The 24,379-nt window shown below is 40.0% G+C and overlaps 1 protein-coding gene across 2 annotated transcripts in view; it reads left to right on the top strand.

The window, feature by feature from the left end:
- The window catches only part of LOC105475778 (JAZF zinc finger 1), a 351,209-nt gene that overhangs the window by 96,284 nt on the left and 230,546 nt on the right, over positions 1 to 24,379 (top strand). Inside the window, exon 1 of one of the 2 annotated variants that reach the window (XM_071094972.1) lies at positions 12,299 to 12,721. The exons of the other annotated variant lie outside the window; for it this stretch is intronic. Within the exon in view, the coding sequence (XP_070951073.1) occupies positions 12,706 to 12,721 (16 nt within the window). The 5' untranslated portion in view covers positions 12,299 to 12,705. Of the gene's footprint in view, positions 1 to 12,298; positions 12,722 to 24,379 lie in introns of those variants that run through there. 2 annotated transcript variants of the gene reach the window in all.

Raw genomic sequence — 24,379 nt, 5'->3', positions numbered from 1 at the left:
TTAAAGAGTTGTCTCATAGTACTTTGTAATTGGTTCCAAAGCCACTAGGTGGCCTGATGGAAAGGGTTTTTGTTGTTTGTTGTTGCTGTTAGTTTGTTTTTGCTCTGGGGATACGGGGAGACTAGATTGTGCCATAAAATCAGTAAAGCAAAATGGTTAAACCCACAATGATACTGGGCAAGTGTTAGGTTTTTCTCTTCTCTTTCTGAGAAATTCCCTCTCTTCCTTCCACCCTCCCTCACAAGGGGGCTTTTCCACAGTCTTCAGAAGGCAGCAGAAAATGTTGCAGTGTGGTGGTTACAAGGCTGGCATATATTTCAGTGTTGTTTGTAATGCCTGAAATATTTATCAAAATATACCCATGACATCTTCTGCCCTCATTCGATAATCCTGGAAAGAAACAAGCTATTTCACTGTTTGCTTTGTATTGTTAGACTTGTCATAAAATGTAAAATGTAGAAGCAGTACCAATAATTCTTAGGCTGGCGGAAATTATCGGATGTTCCAGCCTGCTTGAGTAATAACACTGGGCCCTGGCATTGGGTAAGACAATGTTGCAACAATGTTACAATGTTGTAAGCAACATTTCTTACCCAATGTCAAGGCCCAATGTTTTTACTGGCTGGGTCAGCAGACAAGGCTTTTCCTTGAATAATGCTCACATAAAGAACTTTAAAAATGTCTCTGATGGCCTGTGGGTTAAGGCAGCAATAGCATTAATTGACATAGTGATAAAGAAGTTGGTAGCACTGCATTTTGAAAAATACAAAATAATACAGCACTCTTGGCACTTCACATGCTGTGTGTATTTTAGTCTTCACAGCAACCCTATGAAGTAAGTGGTTGGCATACATTTTCTGAGATCGAATAGCTTGTGAGCTGTGGAGCTGGGATGGGAAACCAGGTCTGTGTTATTTTGAAACCCATGGTACTCCCATTATGTATCAATAACTCATAGGTCAGGTACTAAAATATTCATAATCATGAGTTAGTTTATTCAGTAAATATCCATTGAGTGGCTGTCATGTGGTAGGCCTTGTGCAGATTCTGGAGTTGTGATATGAATGAGACAGCCTTAGGGTATGTGCACGAGTGGGGCAAGGATACTGAGACTTTACAGGAACTTACACTCAAGGCACAAGGGCTAAAATGAGAGATGTGAACCCAAAGAGAGCATGTGGAAGGGGTGTTTGATCTAGGGTTGAAGGGGTTCAGGCAGAACTTACCAGAAGCCAAAAAGCTGGATGGCAATGGCCCCAGCCAGGTGGAGGGGATTTGGATAAGGGAAAACAATTTAATCCACGAGTACAGCAGAAGTAAAGGAGGTGAGAAAATGTGTTTCCATGAGGGAGAGGCCAGAGCACTCAGTGGTGGTCAGCTCTGGAAGGGCTTTGCGAACCCAGTTGGAGGAGTTTTGACTTTCTCACAGGCTGTAGGAAGGCACTGGTGGGTTCTGAACTGGGACTGAGGTGCCCAGATCAGCATTTGAGAAGCTGACCCTGCCCACCTTGTGGAGCAGGGAATAGTGATGGTGGCACCAAGGCAAAGGCCCCCTTTGCAGTCACTGTGAGTGGAGTTGGAAGTGGACTCTGGTGATGTTCAGCAGGTGGATGCACAGTCCTTGGGGATTTATGGGATGTGAGGGGTAAGGTTCCAGAGAGGTGCCAAGGATGGCTCATGGGTGGCTGGTGGGACATGTGTCTGTCACTCAAAAGAGGCTGCGAGGAGGGAGACCAGGGCAGGGAGCTTCGGACATACTGCAGCCTGGGGAGCTACCGATTATACACGTCCAATAGGCAGCTGGAGCTGGAGGAAGAGATTTGAGAGCCATCACCATACAGATATTAACTAAAATCACGGGAGACGAAAGACGGTGTGGCATGAGAAGAGAACCTAAGAAGATCCCTAAGGCCAAAGACTCACTAAGGGTGGACAGAGAAAAGGGAGCCTGCACAGGAGCAGAGTGAACGGGCAGAGGTGGGAGAGCAAGGGGAAGCCCAGGAAGGAGAGTTCAATGAGGAGCACTCATCAGTCCAGTGAAATGTTGTAAAGAAAGCCAAATAGACAAGGGCTGCAAGGGTAAGTGATGTCCTTGCCTCCCCACACCCCCATGCATTGTCTTGAAGGAGGTGATGCTTTGGCATGATTTGTCTGAAAAATTCTACCAGGTCTTACTTCATTTTGTCAGCGGGACCTGTCTAGAGGATGCTTTAGCAGGCTAAAGTTTCACGTTTCCAGATACTTTCTCATAATCGTCAAACATACTCTACTCTAAAATAACCTAAGGACTTAGCATTTTTAGGTTGAAAGTAATTTTAGAGATCAACTTATTTAGCCCCTTAATATTACTGTCAGTCATTGATTTATTCTGTAAACACTTATTAAACTCTAGTGTCATCCAGGTATATAGATTAATAGGAGTTTTACTATAGTGATCTTTTTAAGAAAGTATAAGAGTGCAGCATTTTGTTGTAATGAAAATGCCATAATATGTGAATTAATAGAAATAGAGAAAATTCAGTCCATGTTAATTTTTTTTCTCTCTCTGGAAAGATGGAAACACATATAAATACAGATTGACCCATCCTCCACAAAGTTTTGAGTATCACAAACTCCCTGGCCTTGATGTTTTATTAAATTCTTCTATGGGGTCTTGTCCCACTTCGCTCTCTGGCAGTGTCGAGACTTTTGGACAAGGCGAAAGGGTGGAGCAGAGGCCGCTACAATGTCCCAGGCCCACTTGCCCACTTGCCAAAGTGCATGGACACTGTTCTGTAGCCCCAGGTACCTTTTCAAGTCCCTAAAACCCCAGCTAGGCAGCGTGAAGAAATAGAATAGCAGAGGGAATGGCACGGCTTGCTGTTTTTTGGTGCTGGTTATAACCAAACCTTAGAAAAAGCATCTGGTGCCCCAAAGTGCCCTCTTGCTCCCCTCTGCAGGTGCAGCCCCCCAGGCGCGCCCGCACCCCTTCCCCCATGTTGGTGTTGGTTCCTCCGAGCTGGCTGTCCTGTCTTCATTTACTGTTTATCTGCATGTGACTCTTCCTCATCATAATGTGATTTGCTTGGGGAGGGGGTGGCTCCATTCCAGGCTTACTGAAGAGTAACGACACTGGGCTTAGCCCTGTCTCAAAACCTTAACCTGACTGGGTCACATCCCGGAGATGTCCTCCACTGCCCTGAGGTCAAAGAATGCAAGGTCTGCTTCATCTCTGCCAGCCTTTCCTGTGCTGGTCCCCACGAGGTTTTCTTGACTTTTCCCATAATTTACCAGCTTACTACTCTATCTTCTAAGGAACTTTGATGCCCTCCCTTCCCTAATACAGGCACACCTTGCTTTACCACACTTGGCAGATAGTGCATTTTTTACAAATTGGAGGTTTGTGGCCATTTTCCCAATGGCATGTGTTTATTTTATGTCTCTGTGTCACATTTTGGTAATTCTTGCAATCTTTTAAATTTCATTGTCATTGTATCTGTGATCGGTCATCTTTGACTTTACTGTTGTAATTGTTTGGTGGTGCCATGAACTGCACCCATATACGATGGTGAACTTAATCAATAAATGTTGTATGTGTTGACTGCTCTATCAACAGGCCCTTCCTCTGTCTCTCTCCCTCTCCCTGGGCCTGACTATTCCTGGAGACACAGCAATGTTGAAATTAGGCCAATTAATAACCTTATGATGACCTGTAAGTGTTCAAGTGAAAGGAAGAGTAACACGTCTCTCACTTTGAACCAAAAGCTAGCAAGAATTAAACTTAGTGAGGAAGGCATGTTGAAAGCCGACACAGGCTGAAAACTCGGCCTGTTGCACCGAACAGTTAACCAAGTTGTGAATGCAAGGAAAAAGTTCTTGAGGGAAATTAAAAGTGTTACTCCAGTGAACACACGAATGATAAGAAAGCAGAATAGCTTTATTGCTGATACGGAGAAAATTTGAGTGTTCTGGATGGAAAATCAACACAGCCATAACATTCCCTTAAGCCAAAGCCTAATCCAGAGCAAGGCTCCAAGTCTCTTCAATTCTATGAAGGCTGAGTGAGGTGAGGAAGCTGCATAAGAAAAGTTGAAAGCTAGCAGAAGTTGGGTTCATGAAGTTTAAGAAACTAAGCCATCTCCATAATGTGAAAGTGCAAAGTGAGGCAGCAAAGTGAGGGAGCTTCTCAAGTACTTGCTGGAGAAGCTGCAACAGTTTATCCAGAAGATCTAGCTCAGATGACTATAAGCATTTTTACAAAGCATTTTTTAGCAATAAAATAATTTAAAATTAAGATATATACTTTTTAAAGACATAATGTTAATTGCACACTTTATAGACTACAGTATAGTGTAAATATAACTTTTATGTGCACTGGGAAATCAAAAAATTAGTGTGACTCGCTTTATTGTGATACTTGCTATTGCAATGGTCTGGAACCAGACCAGCAGTATCTCTGAATTATGCCTCTAGATTACTCCCCGATCCATGGTGCTAGCTGAACAATCAGCAGGGTTTGTAAACCGATGCTGCAGTCAATAAAGGTTATTAACAGCATATTGGACGTTGTGATGAGATTATAAGAAAGCATTTGAAACATGGCCTACTGCATAGTGAGTATAATTAAATGTTTCTCAACTAAAAATTTTAGAGGGGCGTCAAGTTCTTAAGTTCCTACTCAGTTCATCAGCAAGCATGTATTGATTTGCTTGTGGTTGTTATCCTTGTCATTATTTTAATATTTGCTAACCTTTGGGTAAACTCTCAAGTCATTTTTGTTCAGGAGACTTGTCAGTTTTATGATTTCTCATAATGAATTCTTTTAAGTGATGTTTATATTTTATTTTGCCCCTCGTGGCTTAGTTTTCCAGTATTTCTTATTCTATATCAATGTCAGAGAAAAATGGGATTGAAGATGTATTTTGAGTTAAGAAGTGATAAAAACAGAAGCAGGAGGCAGCTCCAAGTGAAGGTGGTTGCTGTGATGGAATTTGGTGGTCAGCGACCAAGTGAAGTACATCTTTCAAATTATGCACATGGCCGGGTGTGGTGGCTCACGCCTGTAATTCTAACACTTCGGGAGGCTGAGGCGGGCGGATCACCTGAGATCAGGAGTTCAAGAGCAGCCTGCCCAACTTGGTGAAACCCTGTCTCTACTAAAAATATTTAAAAACTTAGCCAGGCATGGTGGCGGCCACCTGTAATCCCAGCAACTCGGGAGGCTGAGGCAGGAGAATTGCTTGAACCAGAGAAGTGGAGGTTGCAGTGAACAGAGATCACACCACTTGCACTCCAGCCTGAGCAACAGAGCAAGACACTGTCTCACCAAAAAAAAAAAAAAAAAAAAAAAAAAATTATAGGCATCTTAGATTTTCCATCTGTAAAGAAAGGAGGAGGAACAATGTGGCATCTCAGGTCCTGCCAGTTCTAAAAGTCAGTTATTCTAGTTCTAGAGTATGGCAAAACTATGGATGGCTTTTTGTTCCTACAATTTTTATGAACATTTTCACTGGCCTTAATATCCATGTCCAAAGTAACAGGGAAGGTAAGACTTTTCACCAATACTCAGCTGATCTCCTGCTTCTCTTTTTGTCCAGTGTTTTCCACTTTTCAAAATTTTTATCATTGACTACTAGTACAAGAAAAGGGCCCAGAGTATAGTGTCTGGATTCGCTGTTCATAAATGGCATTACAAAAGAAAACCCAAGTAGATCCTTTGAATTGTGTATTTCATGTCAAGTGGCCCTCTCTCTATTTGCCTGGCAATTAAGAATTGGTGACATGAAATTAATCTGGTAGTAATACAATCTTAAATTCACAAAATAATTGTCTTTGCCTTTGAGTAGCAATGCAGCCTGCCTACCACGAGAGGGCAGTGTAGGTGATTGCATGAAGGAGATGGCTTCTGCAAAAAGAAATGACGTTTATGACACTAGTTTCCAGCTTAGAGAGCATTTTCACATGCACGTATGACTGTCTCAGCCGTTCTCTGTGATGGGTAAAGCATGCATAATTGCTCCCATTTTATAGATGGAGAAACTAATGCTAGAAAGACTTGAAGATAATTTGCATAGAGTTGCACAGCTGATAAATGCCATCCAGTGCTTGAATCCAAGTGTCTTGCCACCCTGCCCATAAATGGTACATTATCATCATATGAGTGACTTCCTAATGTAGAGCTGAGAGGCTGTACAAAGCTAGGAAACATCTGTTCTATGGGAAAAATTCTCAAATTTTTTCATCTAACATAGCGTCTTGTGAAAACTTTCAAGACTTATGTTTTCTTCTGTTCCATAAAGATGGGAAAGGCTGGGAATTATTCGTTTCGTAAGTGCCACCATGCACAGCCATCATTGCAGTCTCAGTTGTTCTGAGCTAGATTACATAGCGGGTCTTAAATAGTTAGTAGATGGGGAGGAGAAGGAGGTCAAAGTGAAGGAGAAATCAGGACCCGGATGTACATAATCCAAATGACCACTTCCTCAGTTTCCATGGTGAGCTTGGAAATTCCCCATGGACTCCCAGAGCTCCAGCTCTTTATGTAGTTTCAAAGGAGGCAGCAGAATACAGTAAAGGCAGAAGCAAGGCTAAATCAGAACCAAAACAAAGCACCCTGTTTTTGTACACCCAGATGAAGATTTTTCTAAGCTCCCAAATTCTAAGACCTAACACTGGGTGGCCTGCAGGCATTCAGACAAGTGATCACTTTGCTGGAGGACTTACATACCGAATTTATTCTACTGGGATTTTGCCACTCTTTTTTTGTAGTTAAGGTGGTTCTATCAGGTAATTAATTTTAAGTGCTTTTATTTATTTGTTGTAGGAAAAAAAAAAAAAGACTCCAGTAGCCTTTTTTGTGGTTATACCAGTTGCCTGATGATTCATGAATTCAGATCTAAAACCAGAGTCGGTGTAATCAATACGTGAAAAATAGGTGCTGCCTAATTGCCTTTCTAAATCAGTAAAATAATTAAAGCCTTTATTTTGCTCTGGGCCGATTAATGCATTGCACATCCATATGGTCGGCTTAATAGGGAAAATGCTTGAGAAAGATAAAAATCACAAGACCAAAAGCAACTAATAGCTGAAAAAAAATTTCTATGTAGTTGATTAATTGTCCTCCTCTTTTTCTCTTAAGAGACTAAACATTGAGTAAATCCTCCGAGTTTGTATAGTTCCGATTTAGTCAGCATTCCCATTGTAAAGTGCCAGTGTTATAATTTTTCATTCATCATTTTCTTAGATTCCAATGTAAGTGTCATTGTTGTGTTTAGTGAAAGAATACAAATATTTATTTTAACATTCTTTAAACAGATTCTTAGTAGAGGGTAGAGCTTTCTAATGCTCTGCAGCTGGGTTTCGGGCTTTAAAATTGGTTGTCGTCTGCACACTAAGATCTCTGCAAGTACTCAGCTGCAGAGAGCAAAATCCCACTTGACAAGCAGTCTCTAGATATGGATTTATGCAATAGGATGTCATGTTTACTTTGGACCTGCTATGATCTACCTGGGAAAATTTCCCTATTATGCATTTATTAAAAAGTTCTAAATATATATTTGCACAATGTTTTCTTATGGAAACATCTGTAAGGAATTATTAACTTATTTCCACACGGGATTTTTTTTTTTTTTTTTTTTTAGAGAGAGAAAGACAGCAATTGTGTAAGCAAACCAGAGAAAAACTATGAACATAATACATTTAGAATTCACTCTGAATTCCACTTGGATTTTCTTTCGTTCTCATGTTGGTGAAGATAGATAAGATAGATAACATAATTGTTATCCTAACCAGAATTCGCATCTCATTCTGATTTCCTTAAACATTTTTAGAATTTCATCAGTCTTTTTTAGCAAAGCCAGTCACGGGAGGAGTTGAGTATTGACCTTTTTTCTTCTTTTTCTTTCTGGTTAGCCTGCATTGAACCTTTGGCCTTACCCCAAGTGTATGGGTGGTATATGTTTTTAAATTGATATATCAATGTTGAATTTTTATTGTCACGGTTTCTGTTCATGCTCCCTTCAAACCTTTCATTTATTTGTTTCTGAACCTTGGATATCTCATAAAAATGTCACCATTGTGGTTGAACATTAAGCACCTTCCCATTTTGCTCTGGGCCGTTGAAATAAATTTGGACCAGGTGCTCTGCTCATAATGGAGCCCCTTGAAGTGCTCTGATAATGAGCCGGGAGCGGAAGCTGTCAGCCTTCAGCTGGCTTGAAGAATGCAATTAGAGCAGTTTTAATACTGCAGAGGGACCCCATCCAATCAAGGCCATTTGAGTTAAACCAAGTCTAGAATCCTAAACATGTACTTTTAAGCTTGTCAGCTTTGTCTCTGCACTGAGAATGGGGAGAAGGCATTCCTGTACAATGGATCCATTTTATGTCCAAGAGAAAAAAAAATGCTCTGAATACCAATAGAAGTTCTCTCTCTCTCGTCTCTCCCATTATGATGTCATTATGACCATATTTATGATCTGATGTCAGTGTGGTCAAGATAACCAGTGTCAAATTAAGTTTCAAATGAATCAAGGACTTAGCAAGCCCATTTCTAGAAATCCACCCTAAAAATAGTGCACAGCCTGTTTTTTTTTTTTAATAGCAAAATCGGGATTCACCTAAATATCCATTAATATGGGGAGTGCTTCAATAAAGTATATTCACTATAGGAAACACTATGCAGCCATTAAAAAGAATAATACTGTCTGTTTTATGTTGTTGAGTAAAGTAAGTCACTTATAGAACAGTTTGTAGAAGCATGATGTGTTTTTTGGGGAAAACCCAATTACAATATACATTTATAGGTAGAGAGAGAAGATTTGGAAGAAAGCATACTAAATTATTTATGGTAAAAATCAGGAGAAGTGGAGATGGAAGGAGGTAAAGTTTGTTTTTTACTGTCTGTATATGTGTATTTTAAAATTATTTTCTCATATTTACTTAATGAATACTTTTTATATTCTAGGGGGAGTTTAGCTCACTATCAGGTAAATGCCCTGTTGTAAGTAAATAAATGAGCTTCTGTGGTCCAGGAGGAGTGGGGAGAAACTTCTGGTATTAAGGGATGCTGGGGCATAGTAATGATGAGAGGGGTTATCACTGAGGGAGAACTTTACATTCTTCATTTTGGAAAATCCTTCCAACAGCCCTGTGGGGTAGATGCTGTTACACTTACTTTACACCCGAGGGTGCACAGGTTTGGAGAGATGTGTTGATTTGCCAGGCCACAAATTTGCAGTGAGTGTAGTAAGGCTTTGAACCCAGGTCAGCTTGGCTCCAGCGACATGCCCATAACCTCTTCCCTTTTCCCTGCTTGGTTTCTGAGGACAGTTCTTTAAAAGCGGATTTGATTTCCTGGGACCTGTGTCCTTTCCCTCTTCATTTCTTTCAAGAAAATGAGGACACAATTCAGGAGTAGTTGTTATTGTCGTTAATGGTTGACATTTTTTATAAAGGCTTAGGCTAGTCATTAAGAAGTCTCATTCTGTGCTCATGGGATTCACAGTGGATTCTCCAGTGAGTGGAAGCCTTTGTCCTAAAATGAGGCAGTGTATAATAATGTCAGTTAATTTCATTTGAAATACAATTTAAAAATAAATAATTTCACACATCAGACAAGCAAGGGTTGTCTTCATTAATGAGAAATATTATGCAAAATGTAAAGATCAGAATAATTATAAAAGTATGTATAACCTCCTTTATAAACTTACTCCTGCGAAGTAGTAGCTTACTCAAATAGCTCATTTCTTCTAACATATTTATTAAGCCACGAATCTTTTTGATTTCATAAAAATAAGCTTATTTCATCAACAAAAAATAGGGCTCTCTATATGTATGTGTGTATGTGCACATAAGTACATACATATATGTATTTCTGTTTCGGATTTTTAAAAACTCTCCACAATGTTTTGTTTGTTTTCCATATCTTCTTTAGCTTGGATTTCTGCTTCATATGGGATACTGCTTTCCTGTTGGGCTTTTTAAGGTGTTGTGCACAATATTAAAATCTCATTTCAGGTTTCCTCTCTATTCCATGACTCAAACTTTGGAATTATTCCTATGAAAGAAATACTTACTAAATTTAGCCACAAGTTAGCCTCTTCCAGTGACCTTAACAAACATTTCATGGCCCTTCTTCTGACATTGTGACACTGACTTTTTAACTTATTTGGGGCAAGTTAATTACTTAGGACAAATAATGTAAACATCCTTGCCCAGAGGCCTGGAAAAGTAGGAACACATAGGTAGACGTGAGGCACTTAGAAAATGTTGCAGTGACCCCTGTACAGTACTGTCAGCTAATTTTATAATAAAGCATAAGAAAGCAATAGAATACGTTGAAGGGAAAAAGCCTCACTTCTGATTTTTTTTTTAACTAAGTCAGCTTTTTTTTCAAGCATCTACTCTTAAATAATTGAATTTACTTGGCATTTAGGTTCCTTTTTCTTATGCAATTTCTTTCCGATTATGATTATTTTATTTTATGTTTTGCTTCTTATCAACCCCTTTGACCATATAACCATGAGACTATCACTGGGCCTTCTGTCCCTTTGTTGCGAAGAAAATTCACACATCCAGGGGCTTCTGTATGTAGAAGGCGAGTTTCTTTGAAAATGGGCACAACAGAATGGTTTTTCCTCCTGGGGTTGCCAGCACTGCCCCAGGCAGGGGCAATAATGCAGACGTGACATAAACAGGCACGTTCACTGTGATGAGACGTAAGGGCTCCTTATTCTTCCAAAGAGACTGTGCCTCCGTGGTTGTAAGTGTACCTTGTGAAATTGTCCCCCAGGAGAACACATGTGCCAAAGTATTAAGAGACAGCCTAACAAACTACTTTGATTTAAAGTGAAAATAAAGCAAAATGCAAAGATTCGGGTCCAGAGAGTCAGGATGGGAGTCGTGTGGTCCTGGCTTTGATTTTCAGTCCTTGGGTGCGCCCTTGCCTGAGAGAAAGCGAGGGGAGACAGCCTGAAGTCATCACACTCCAGGGCAAATCTGAGGACTGACCTTCCCTCTCAGTATAAAAGAGCTCTACCAGTAACAGCATGGATGGCTGTGTGGGCTGCATGGGAAGTCCAGAGACCAGGTCTCCAGCCAGGCTCCAGCACGGCTAGCTCTGCTAACTCAAGTACTCTGTAACCTACCTAGATATCAGTTGCTTATTTTAAAACATAGAGGACTGGAGAGGGTCCTGTCCAACTCGGATGAAGGAAATTTAGAAGACAATAGTGTTGTGTTTTGTGTGAAAGGAAGATTGTGGGTCACACATTGCTCACTGCTAACACCTACCAATAGTGCTAATTTAAAAAGTCATATATTTTCACACCGAGGCAAGGCTGGAGTTTCCTTTCCTGAGGTTTGGGAGGAGGGGAACAAGGTGAGAGAGGTTGTCTTTGTACTTTTCTTAAATTTATAATTTTTTTTGGTTATTCACACAATGTCATCACTGTTTTGGTTTTTAAAAAATATGTATCTAGAGGAAAATCTGAAAGGTGTATGCAAGTTTATATAAACTATTTTCTAAAAATTAAAAATACATGCACATGACTTGAAAAATTTAAATGATACAAAGAAAGGTAAACTCATCCTTCCCTGATCCTCTAACCCCATCCCAACTTTTGAAACAACTGTTAGGTGTTTATCTCTTTCCTTCTAAAATGTTAACTGTACGTGTTTTGGTGGGGGAGGGGGCGGGGGGTGGAAGGGAGCTGAATTATGGATGGTTTCTATTTTTTCTTTCAGTTTATCTTTTCTATTTTTTTATAATGACTTCTAGTCTTTTTAAGTTTTATCCAAGAATTCGTATGTCTGGAGATACTTATCTCAAAAGTGAAGCAAGGCCAATTTACATTAAAGACCTGACTTTGGGAATTGTTATATGCTATTTAAGTGTACAGTTGCATACAGCCATATCCATAAGTAAATATGGTAACAATTATTTGAAATGAACTTTATTCTTCAGCCTGAACAGATTATATTCTATAGTAGGCTCATGTCATTTTGTTAATTGCATTAGTTATTTATTACATACTGCCATTTCGCATAGTTCAGTGGGTTGTGGGAAGCTGATTATAGCAGTTTGTTTCAAGTCAGTTTTACACCCTGGTTGACAAAATCATCACACTTTCTCACTAAAATGAAAGACCTGGAATAATGCTTGGGGCACTTATAACAGATGCAAGGTTAAGGTGCAAACTGTGTGTGAAGCCTAGCCACCATATTTTTAATGAGATCCAATTTATGCAAGCAATATATACAGTGTTTCCTTCATTCATCTTCTCGGAAGTTCTTCATTTTGGTAGATTTTAGAACGGAAGATGTGTTTGATTCAGACATGTCTCCCAGACTTCATACTATGATGTTAAACTTAACAACATCATAAATTTCTTCTTTAACATTTTCTGTCTTCTGACAAGAAGACAAAAGTTAAAATCAGCTCTTTGGTATCGTTAGTAGTTTCATTACATATTTTTGGAATGAGAAATGCCGAGAACTTGTTAAATATGGAATCACTTGGAACAGCACGATCTCTCCTGAACCCAAGCAGTAATAATGCAAATCGAAAGCAGCTTCCTCCTCCACAGATTTGCAGTTTTTCTGATCACAGATGTGTCCTTCCATGTTGCCTGTCTTTGTAAACCAAGCATATTTTTGTCATCACCTCCAAACCCTTTAATCAGCTGTAAGTGCCGTCACTGGATAGAAGGTCCGTCCTTGGGTCTGTATGTGGGTGGCAAATGGTAAGTGAAAGGTTTCACTGAAATCTTGGCAGATTAGGAGCTGGGTTAAAAATACTTTTATAGGACATACTAACTTTTGTGTATTAATATATTTATTGAAAAACCAAAATCTTTCCAAATGGTTCTATGAGGAAGGAGAGAAACGAGAGTTGAATTATAAAAGTTTGAAAGGAGGATTAAAGATTTTTTGAGGGCAGTTGAAGCAGGGTTTGCAGAAGAATTTGCATTTAGCCACCAAACTGTCGACGCCTGCTGGTGCTGGAGTTGACAGAGGTGTATCTGCTAAGGATATTGTATTAGGTGTTTGTCCTGGTGCATAAAAGCGGAGAAGAAATATGCTGTGATGAGCTCTTTTCATAACTTTATGAATGCAGGTCTTGCCTGTGATTTAGGACAGTCTCTGTTGGCGTCAAACCTCCCTGTGCACTGGTTTCTGGCTGCACATCGTTGGATCTTTGTATCACACCACATTGCTTGCTGACCTGTAGTATTTCGCTACACACTGGGATTCTGGCTCTCCAGAGCCGATTCCGTTTTAGGCAGCTGCCTTCTCCATGTTGGAATACTCTGTTTATCTTGCCTTCACCTGGTAACCAGTTCTAGGTAAGATGCCTGCTGGTCATGGCCCTGTTCCCATGAAGGTATTCACAGCTTTCATTTCAGTCAATCAAATTTATTGAGTGTCTGCTCTGGGTATGCAGTATGCAAGTGCTGGAAATAGAAAGATGAATAAACCACAGTCTGTGCCCTCGAGGAGCTCACGCTTTAATAGGGGATTTTGGGTGACCTTAATGCTTCAGGACTTAGTAAGAAATAAGCCCGAGTACTTGTGAAATGTTAGGCTTTGTTGATGATTGTCACTAAGAGAACTGGTACTGTTGCCTTCACACTCTGCCTCTGGCCCTCCGTGCTGTTCAAATGCCCGTCTTCCTGCTACCTCCTCTACCTTGGAACATTGCAAGGCTTGGAGGGAGCTTGTTCTAAAGTCAAAGAAGAGCTAGATGCTTTGTGAAACTTTCTTCAGACCAGCTGCCACTGACAGCCTGCCCGGAGCCGGACATGGGGCAGGATCATGCCGGGATTGCTGTGACTGGATGGTGGAAAATTTTGCAAAAACATCTGTTCTGTTTGGAGGGTCCAAATATTTTCAAAAACATTTGCTTAGCCAAAGCTCATATTTCACAAAACCTTTGCAAATATCTAGAAGCTTTTCTTCTTTTCCATGTGGACATGGAAGCAAAGGAGAGGAAAATGTGGCCACATGTATGTTTTCAACTTCTTATTTCCAAGTATTTGGCTATTTCAGGGATAGAAACCAATCAGATCACTTTCGTGAGGTATGCGGTGCCTCTAGACTGTTCTCTCTCTTTTGGATAGATACATGAAATCTCGAAGAAAGAAAATTTCTCTAAACACAGTGGGAGAGATTACAGTAATGCTATCAAGCTGTAGTTTTAATTGCTTGAAAATAAACGAAGAAAAATGTTCACAGCTGTTTGAGAGTGAGGACCAATCATGGGCAGAGCAACAATAAAGCTCCCCTTTCCTGGGATGACTGCCAGGACTCAGCTCTCCACATCTGAAGATGTTTTACAAAGTGCAGTGTGCCGTGAGCAGGGAGAGAAAGGCATCCAGAGAAGGCGCGGGAGGACCTGAGTGAGGAGCCGGGCCCTGGCTTCATCCCATCTGTGGGCCTCAAGGTCAGGGGAGGAGGAGCTCATGGCCAGACAGACTGGGATGACAGGGACTTCTTAGGGGACAAGTATGAGTTTGTTCAAACTTGGGGGCATGAGTTTTTGAGAACGCTGCTCAACGCTCAGCATGGTGAATGCTACAGACCAAGCATGGAGCCGTACCCGGCACCTCCAGGAGAAAAAAGCACCCCAAACTGTAAAGCTAAAGGCCTCTGCACATGATTGCCTGTGAACCAGAGGTTTGGAGATAAGTTTTCTCCCCCTTTATGTCATTATGTATGTTCCAAGTTGGGCATGGAGAGCAGCTCTTCTGCCCTTTGAACCTGGTACAGACCCAGGAAACCTGGGCCTCTCCCTCAGTACCTCTCACTCCAGGTGCATGGCTCAGGCTCGTGGAACAAATCAGCTAACTTTTCTTTTGTTTCTTAATGCTAGGGAGCAAGCAGGGAGCTAATGGCCAAAGGAAGTCGAGGCACTTGTCCTTAAGACTATCTTTAGTGAAGTGGAAGGTGTAGGATCTGCCATTTGTCATGTCACCTTAGAACAAGGAAAAATCCCCAGAGTACAAACATCCAATTGGCGTACCATACTCGATCTTCAGGTTAAAATATAATGCAGCTATGATGCATGAGTCTCATTGTGAAACAGCTGATTGGTGAGGAAGATCAGTTCTCACTAAATTGGAGAGATGAGGCCGTGAGATGAAGAGGAAGCAGTGCTGAGCTGGGAGTCCAGATAGCTGGCTCTGTTCTCGGCTCTGCCACCAGTCACGGTGCTGGTTAAGTCACTGGGCTCTTCCATCCCCTCTGTGCCTTGTCAGTAGGCAGATTGGAGGATGTGTAAGTTCCTCCTGCGCTAAGATCCTTGTACTGAGGACCTGATTTCCGGAGCCCTGGGAACATCTTAGAAATGGAGTAAATTCCACGAGATTTTCCCAGGGGAGGCCTTGATCACATTTTGTACAACATTCAGTCATGTATGGTTGCTATGATACCAGGCAGCATTTTGAAACCACACACAGGGATGAGTCTTTCAGTCAGTGGCCTAAACCATCTCCCTTTGCTGCAGAGCCAGCTTTTCTGCAATTCCAGGGGAAAGTATGGGCAATTGTTAATACCCCAAAGATTTTATATGATTTTAAAACAAAGTGGCCAACAGTGTCAACATTGTTTACCAGTGACTCGTGTGTTCTTTTTCTCTTTATCCTCCTCCTTTTTTAAAAAAATAACATTTCCTTGGCCTGTTAATTTCTCTGTTCTGTGTTGCATGTATGGAAAAGTATCTCAAAACCTATGATGTAAACCTCTCGATTTGCTTTACTTTTCCTGCTCTTGAGATTTTCATGTGGCCCTGATTAAAATTTTAATTTGTCAGTAGAGTCAAATCTCATTAGTGCCCTTCCAGCAATTGGGCACTGGAATCATTTGCAAGGTCTTCAGGGAAGTTTGCCTTTGCACAGTTTAGGAAAGATTCTGTTAATTAGGTGAATGGTATAATTGATATGACAAGAGGATTGTTTAACTTAAGGGAAGCAATTTATTATGCATGCATGAGAAGCTTCTAGGTATTTACTGACCAATTGCATGCCCATTACATATCCTTTTTGTATTTTAGAGATAATCATCTTATATTGTTTACCTCCTAGCCCAGTTTTTGGCACACTTGAAAGTACTACAAACTGTCTTAAATAAATAAATAAATAAATAAATAAATAAATAAATAAATAAAAACTAGGCTGGGCACGGTGGCTTATGCCTGTAATCCCAGCACTTTGGGTGGGCGGATCATCTGAGGTCAGGAGTTTGAGACCAGCCTGGCTAACATAGTGAAACCCGTTTCTACTAAAAATATAAAAAATTAGCTGGGCATGTTGGCTTGCACCTGTAATCCCACTACTCCAGAGGCTGAGCGGGGAGGATCGCTTGAACCTGGGAGGTAGAGGTCTAAGTGAGCCGAGATCGTGCCATTGCACTCCAGCTTGGGCAACAGGAGCGAAACTCTGTCTCAAAAACAAACAAACAAACTACTTAGAAGCAGAAGGAGACGGGAAAGGACACTAGGCTGAGAGACTGAGGCTGAAGTCTGGGTTCTGTTCCTCGCCTCAGCACTGATTAGCAAGCGAGCGTAAATCATTTATCCTATCTGTACAGTTTGAAGATTGGGTTGAGCACCTGCCCAAGTCCCCTTCCAACCTATTTTGACACTGAGATTTCACAAATTGAAACTAAATTGCGGTACTTGGTTCAAATAAATTATGTTTTTCTAAGTGGCCCAAATCTACCTTCTTCCTCATTTTTTCATTTTGTTAGCCTGGGCAGAAAACAAGAGAAAGTTTGCCCAACACTTTCTCCATCATTGGTTCTCCAGAGCTTTCCAGCAGCACAAGTCAGATTACCTAAGGCCTGGTGTAGCCTGGGCAGCACTGATGAGACTCTGGCTGAAGCCTTGGCATTGATTCTCACAGGCCTCTGGCTGTGCTCTGTGGTCACCTCTTTAGTTGCTGGATTGTAGGGGGGCCTAAAGTAGCCCCAAGGAGAGGGCAGGAGCAGCAAGGGGTTCCTTTGGGGATATGGGCACAACAGCATTTGTTAATGGAGAGATAAAGAGTCCACTGGTTTAACAACCAGAACAGTAGAACTCATCCCTGTTGATGTCTGAGTCATCATCTCTGGAATCTTCCCCCCTCACAACACTGATGGAGCAGGGAAACATGTTCACTGAGGATAATATTTACCTTAATTTAGGTTTTTCAAACCCAGCCTTTCCTAGTTCCATCTGCTGTGGACCTAGTAAATGACAAAGCTTCACTTAGTTATCTGGAGTGGACACAGACTCCAGCATTTTCTCCTAGAGTTTTTATCCAGGTGGTCTCACAACCATGGAGGGATGGCAGCAGCTTGTCAAAGATTTTCATATTCAAGGGTAGGCAGGTACAAAGGAGTTAACTTGTGGAAGCTTCATCTGGAATGGGGACCAGCCTTGTGCCGAGATGCTGTAGGTACCTGCTAGTTCTTCTTGGCTCTGGATGAGCAGAGGCTGTCTTTGGATGGATTTTGTAGGGTTTTTTTGGATAGCTGTTCTTAAAAAGACCATTCATCTCCTCAGGAGTCATAAAATGGAATTACAAACTGATTTTCCAATTAGAGTTTTAAAACAACAGTAATAACAATCAAATCAACAGCAGCAGCCACCCTCTGGAAGGTGCCATTAGGTAGTAACCGTGAGCTTGAGGCAAGCACAGATACTTTTCCAAGCAGGGACCTTGTAGTACTCTGGTTGAGGATCATTATCTGGTTTGATGGTTCCTACCTTTTGTTGTTAATGCTTTCTCTCTTTCTTTCTTTTTTTTTTTTTTTTTTTGAGATGAAGTCTTACTCTGTCACCCAGGCTGGAGTGCAGTGGTGCTATCTTGGCTCACTGCAAGCTCCGCCTCCTGGATTCAGGCAATTCTCCTGCCTCAGCCTCCCAAGTAGCTGGGATAACAGGCATGCGCCACCATGCCCTGCTAATGTTTTGTATTTTTAGTAGAGATGGGGGTTCACCATGCTGGCCAGGCTGGTCTTGAACTCCTGACCTTGTGATCCACCTGCCTCAGCCTCCCAAAGTGCTGGGAGTACAGGTGTCAGCCACCGCGCCCAGCTTTGTTGTTGATGCTTTCTTTGCCACTTCCAACCCTGACCTGGCCTGTACCAGACTCTTTCCAGTGTTCTTTTAACAATCATCCAGCAGTTCTTAGAAATACCTCTGGTGAAGTTCCATAACCTTAGAGATTTGTTTCTGTAATTGTTCGAATTCAGTGCATCTAAGGTGTGTGTTAACAGTTCTGTAATGTGCTTAGCAAAGACTAAATCTGCCTGGGGTTGATTTCCTTAGCATTCCTAAATTCTTGGTTCTAGGTGGAATGAAAACAAAAAACAGAGATAGCACTAGTGAGTTCCTTGCTTACGTTAGTAGTCCTCTCGTGAACATTTAACTGCGCTCTTGGCAAGTTTTGCGATCCATCTGGTCCAGTATTTTGGTCACAAGTAAAAATTTGCTTGATGGAGCTCAATGTACCACCCCCTGCTTTGTGTCAGGTCTAAAATGTACACTGTTTGGGAAAGGAAAAATAGCCCCGGGCTGTAATCGCTAACGCACAAATAAAACGCGTTGTAGTTTTATTTTCTCTGCCTTTTCCCATTTAAAAAGAAGGACAAATGTAGGACCCATATAACTGGCAATTTCCTAGGAAAGAAAAAGAAAAGGCATGAGGTGGTTGGGTGATTTTCTTTTTCTTTAGCTATCACATTAACCCTTGGTATTTTACTACCTAGATAACAAGATGCTAGGCAGGATGTAAAACATTTTTGGTAATTTTTTGAAATAGTTGCAAAATTTCTGGACCATCCTGCACTGACTTAACAGCACATGTTAGGATAGAATAGTGACATTTATGGTCTGCTTGTTGGCAGGAGAAGGTCTGTGAAACATTGTGCAATGAACAAAGTGTGTTTCTTCCATTCCCTCACCTCGATGTCCTATTGTTCTCTTGAGGCACCTCCCCCCTTCTCTCACCCACTCCTCTACCCTACCCAGGTTTTCACTCTGCTTACATTTGTCAAGAACCCCAAACTGTGTCTCCTGGACCCACATCTGGCTCCCTTCTGTCCTCTTCTATTTAAAACCTACCACCCCTGAATCTTATTCCCAAAAGATTCCTCATCAGTGCTCAGGGAGAAAGTCAGCTGACTGATTCTTTAGTCATTTTCACCAACACCACAATTAATATGTAGGTTATTGTCTGCCAGGATCTGGGACTATGGAGGTAAAGAGGACCCAGTCATTTCCCTAAAAGAACTTAACCTAAATGTGATTTGGATATGCTCCTTGAGTGAGTTTGGACTCAGGATCTGCAAGTGCCCTTCAAAGTTTTAGATTCTTAGATCTAAAGTTATAATGAATAACCCTATAGAATGAATCTCTAATGGTGGAATTTAAGATATTCTGTTAGGCTGGTCAAGAAATTTTAAAGGCTAAGTGATCTAGTGCCTCTAAAATTGTACCCTTTTTATTCCACCTGCCCGTAAGATCATTAGCAGAGCATTTTTTAGAGGAAAACAAAAAACAAAAATCTTCTTTGGTTCTCAAGTTCCTAATCTGTGAAAGAAGACTGAGTTAGATGATAATAAGATCGCTTTACGCTTTATCCCACATTCCTGATATTTTGTTTGGCAAACATGAAGTATGAGGAAGTTCTGTTTAACTACTTGAGTGTTGTTGAAAGTTTGCTTCCTCAACTCTCATTAATATTAGTTTAAAAATTTATAGAATTGTTTGTAGCCACATTTCAGAATGCATTGCTTAGTTTTTCAATTTAAAAACTAGTTCTTTGTTGAATGGGTGATAAATAGGACCACATTTCTTTTTGTTCTTTTCTATTTAATAATCAGTTTCCAGAAATCTTGCTTTCTGCTCTCATGTTGGAATAAAAATTGAAAAAGCTTTTGCTTATATAAGATTTTTACATAGTTTCCTTCTTTTAAATTTTATGTTGGTTTCCTGCTGGCTGGTTAAAGTAGAAAATGATGAGGTTTGAAATATGTTTCTATTTTGGGGGAAAATTAAAATTAAAAGAAAAAAATAAGTAAATATATAGCCGGACGTTCTGGTCATTGAGGGTGTTAATTCCGTATCTTTGGTTTCCTTGATTTTGCCTACCTCAGTCATGTATATATTTTTTAATTATAATTTCCAGGATGTCCAATTTTTTTTAACTCTTGGCAGTTACCTATCACTATTAGACTGGTGTGACCTTTTAGAAGATTTTGGGAGGAGAAAAAATAGAGCATTTCTTGCAGTCATGTTAAAACTCTCTGCTTAGATATGATATGCAACTCATTAGATTTAAAATTCCATTTTGATAACTTTCACACTGTGGCTTTTCTTGAGCCCTCTCTCGCATGTCAAAGAGATGCATATAGATTGGAAACTGTTTATTCAGGGAACCTCAAAGGGTACTATAAATATAGTTGTAAAATGTCAAGTTATTTGCATGCTGGTGAAATAGATGTCCTAAAAATTTTTGTAATCCCAGATATTTGCTTGTTTCCATTACCAAGGAACACAGGAAGATACTACAAATAATGCATGTCATTCTTTTCTTTCTGTTCTATTTTAGTATAGTTTTGTTTTATATTTTGATTTAATTTAGCTTTTACAATTAAGAGCCCAAGTTCAAATAGATGTGATATGAAACTATTCTTAAAGATACTTGATTTTTTTCCCCCTGAATTATATGGGTTATACTCTTAAGGAGTGTTTAACAATGTTGGTCATTATTACAAGGGTGATTTTTTGGAGGAAATTTTTTGTTATATCTTGCTATCAAGTCTCCCTGCCTTTCCTTCTCTTTTTTCACCTATGTTCTCGTTCTATTGCAGTTTGCAGAAGTGAGGATGCCTCATTCATCTTTTTAGATCACAGTTCCTAGTCTACAGTCTGTCCAGTACTGGGTACTAAAGGAAAGATAAATAAATGATCTATGTTTTTCAATGCACTTTTTAATATCTTAGTTTCAAATGTTACTCTGGAAGTAATTAGGATCTGTAAATTCTTGTTAAAATGTTTTAGAATAAGGTGTTGTGAAATCTATTTGTTATTTTTAAATTATAAACAAAAGTCCAGCCCTTTTCTGTGGAAGAGAGAAAGAACAGGGTGTAAAAAGAGGAAGAAATAATTAATTTGACTTTAAATCCTTTGGTAGGCAAGGTGCTGAGCTTGGAATTTTTTCATATGATATAAGCAAAGAATAAAATAAGCTTAGAAGATGTTTTCTTGCATCATTCAAAGTTTTTCAAAACATGTAGTTGGCCATCATTTCAGCTGACACGTACATGAAAAGACAGCATATTTTTAATGGATAAAATAAGTGATGTATGATGAGGAAAGAGTACATGACTATGAATTCAGAAATGAGAATTAAACACTGTGTCAGTCTGGGTCGAACGAGGAGACAAAAACCACAAAGGAACTTAAAACAGGGGAAGTTTAGTGTAAGGAATTACTAAACTAAGATAGGAGAGTAACTATAAAGATTTAAAGAGAACTCAATAAGTGCCCTAAGGCTGGAGAAAAATATGCAAAGAAGGACACACTTGGAAGCCACTCCCCAAGGCTGGGTTCAGACTGTTTTGGGGAGGGTGTGGATGTAGCTCCCTGCCATGGCACGGAAGTTTGCTGGCTTTGGGGCACAGGCAACCTGACGCTGGTGGGGAGTTGGAGTATCGCAGTGGGTACAAGCTGCAGGCGCTGTGTGAGAGGCCTGTGGAAAGGTGGTTACTCAGCCTCAGGACAGGGCTGCGGAGTCGCTAAGGGACTGCATGCTCTGCACACAAGACCGGAGCAGAGATGTCCCTATATACATGCACTGCTGAAGGACAGTGAAGCAGCAGCAAGAAAATGTCAAAACACAGTACTCTGGAGCCACTACAGTGTCCCTGCGGCGCCCTCTACTGACAAGGCCTCACTCTGAGCTCACTCTAACTGACATTGAGCTCACTCAATGTTAGGCTTTGAGTCAAGAAGAATGCTTCGAGTCCAGTCCATTATCACAGAGCAGCTATTAAGGGGTGTATTTGGAGTTGAGCAGTGATCACCTGACAGCTGGCACAACCCCAAATCCCACATTCCAATTTAGCCAGAGACGTTTTGTTGTGATAATTTATAAACAAATCAACAGGAGCTCATTTCTCTTGCAGGGTTCACTCTCTACCTTATAACTGAAGTACTCAGTAAAAAATTGTGTGGTTTTGCTGGGTTTCCCCACTCCGTCCATCACCGTTAGGCCAGATCCTTCGTGTCCAATCATATTTCTGCATGGCTGTTCATTCATCAAACCTAAATATAAAAATAAAGGTTTTCATGGCCAAGCAAAAAAAAAAAAAAAAAAAAAAATGTGTTCATGATAATAAGATTGATTTTGATACTTTAAAAATGTTCGCATATTAAAATCAAGAAATACCCCCTTGTCTTACTAAAGCCAGCTCTTTCTGATTGTATGCATAGTATATGCCTTTTTATATTATTTGTATATAATATAAAAAAAATTGTATATAATTTGTAATATCCTGGGTTTTCACCATTGTAAATACAGCCACTCTGGGCCTGAAAACTCTACTGGCTCTTTTTTGTGTAGCTCTATCTCATAAGGCTTAGTAAGAGCAAGGGATAATCACATTTAACAAAGCCATTTCTTTTTGCTATTAACATGCTCACCTTTACACTTGATGGCAACAGCCAAATCCCTCCATTAGGCATCATTAAAATTATTCTTTGGGTTATTTTGATTAATGCTTTTTAATTTCATTGTGCTCCCTCTTGGTCCTAAATTGTAAGAGCAGTTAAATAGGAGTGTTCAGTGGAGTGTGTCTGCCATTCATTGTTATGCATATATTTATGTGTTTTGTCTACTTTCTTAAATAGCAGCTTCATAAAAATGAGTGCATTGGCAGAAATGTTTATATAAAATTACATTTTGCAAAGCTTGATTTTACAACATGATAATACAAGAGAGAATGTTAAGGAAGTAGAAAGCAACATCTGCATTGTAAGATCTCATCATGGTACCACAATCTAACAGTGATAGTAGTAATAATAATGCCTTTTTTTCTTTTGAGTGCTATGGCCAGCCATGTTCTAAGTAGTTTACTGCACTAATTCATTTGATCCTTACAAAAACCCATGTATGAGGCAAGTACTATTCTTATTCCCATTTTAGAAGTAGAAATATTAAAGCAGAGTTTAAATAACTTCCCAAGGCTGCCTGGCTAATCAGTACTGTGCAGAAGGTTGAGCCCAGGCAGTCTGGTTTCAAAGCTCTCATTCTGAACCACTGTAAATCATACTGCCTGCAGGATCAGTGGAACAGATTTTTTTCCATTGTACTGCCAATCTGACAAGACAGGAAGAAATACTCAGATGCTAAATACCAAGTGAAATTTGGAAACCCAGAGAGAGCTCTGGAGGCTGACTTTCACCCTGAACTTGCTCTTAGGTTTTTACAACCTCCAGAGCCACAGAAGGAAAACTCTAGGCCCACCCAAGTTGAACTGTATAATTAGCAAAGGCTCCTCCCACCATGGAACTGGTACCTCTAAGCTGTATTCTCTTGGTAACGGCAAGCCAGAAAAAAACCTGAGACTCCTCCAAGGAAAATTTTCTGTCTTGAACCTTAGAGCTATGTGGAGGAGCAAAAAATAAATCTCCTCAGAAAATTTGTAACCACAGAGCAACTTGTGGATTTACAGCTGAAATTCACACTAGCTGAATGGTCAGAAAAACATTCAGCTTAGAATCTAATTAAAATGGTACCAGGTTGGTAGTCGCTCTTGTTACCTAGCAGAAGCAAATGCAGATTCTTTGTGAAGGAATTTTCTTTATTTGACCATAAAGAACCCTTACAGAATTCCTGAAATACATTAGCTCCCATTCAAAAATCTCAAAACACACACAAAAAATAAATCATTGTGAAAAAGAGTCAGCAGAATCAACCTGCAAAGACTTCAGATACTGAATTTATCAGACATAATACATAAAATAAGTATGTTTACTACATTTACAAAAATGGAAGAGAAGATTAAAAATATGTGTAAGGAGCAAGAGTATTGAAATAACAAAGAATTTGAAAATTAGGCAGATGCAACTTATATTAACTAAAATGTAGAAATTTCAATTAAAAGCTTATAGGTAATCAATGACAGATTAGATAGAATCAAATAAAGAATTAATAAGCTAGAAGATAAAATTGAATAAAGTATTTAGAATGCAGTAGATACAAAGATGAAAAATATAGAAGAGGGCTAAACGACAACAAGAAGAGTGAATTTCCAGAAGTGATTAAAGATACCAACACATTAAACAAGATTAAATTTTTAAGAGATCCGTATGCCTAGATATGGCGTAGTAAAATAGCAGAGCACCATCACAA

Source organism: Macaca nemestrina, chromosome 4, assembly GCF_043159975.1.
Source record: "Macaca nemestrina isolate mMacNem1 chromosome 4, mMacNem.hap1, whole genome shotgun sequence".
Lineage (NCBI taxonomy): Eukaryota > Metazoa > Chordata > Mammalia > Primates > Cercopithecidae > Macaca > Macaca nemestrina.
This window is presented reverse-complemented; position numbering and strand designations above follow the sequence as displayed.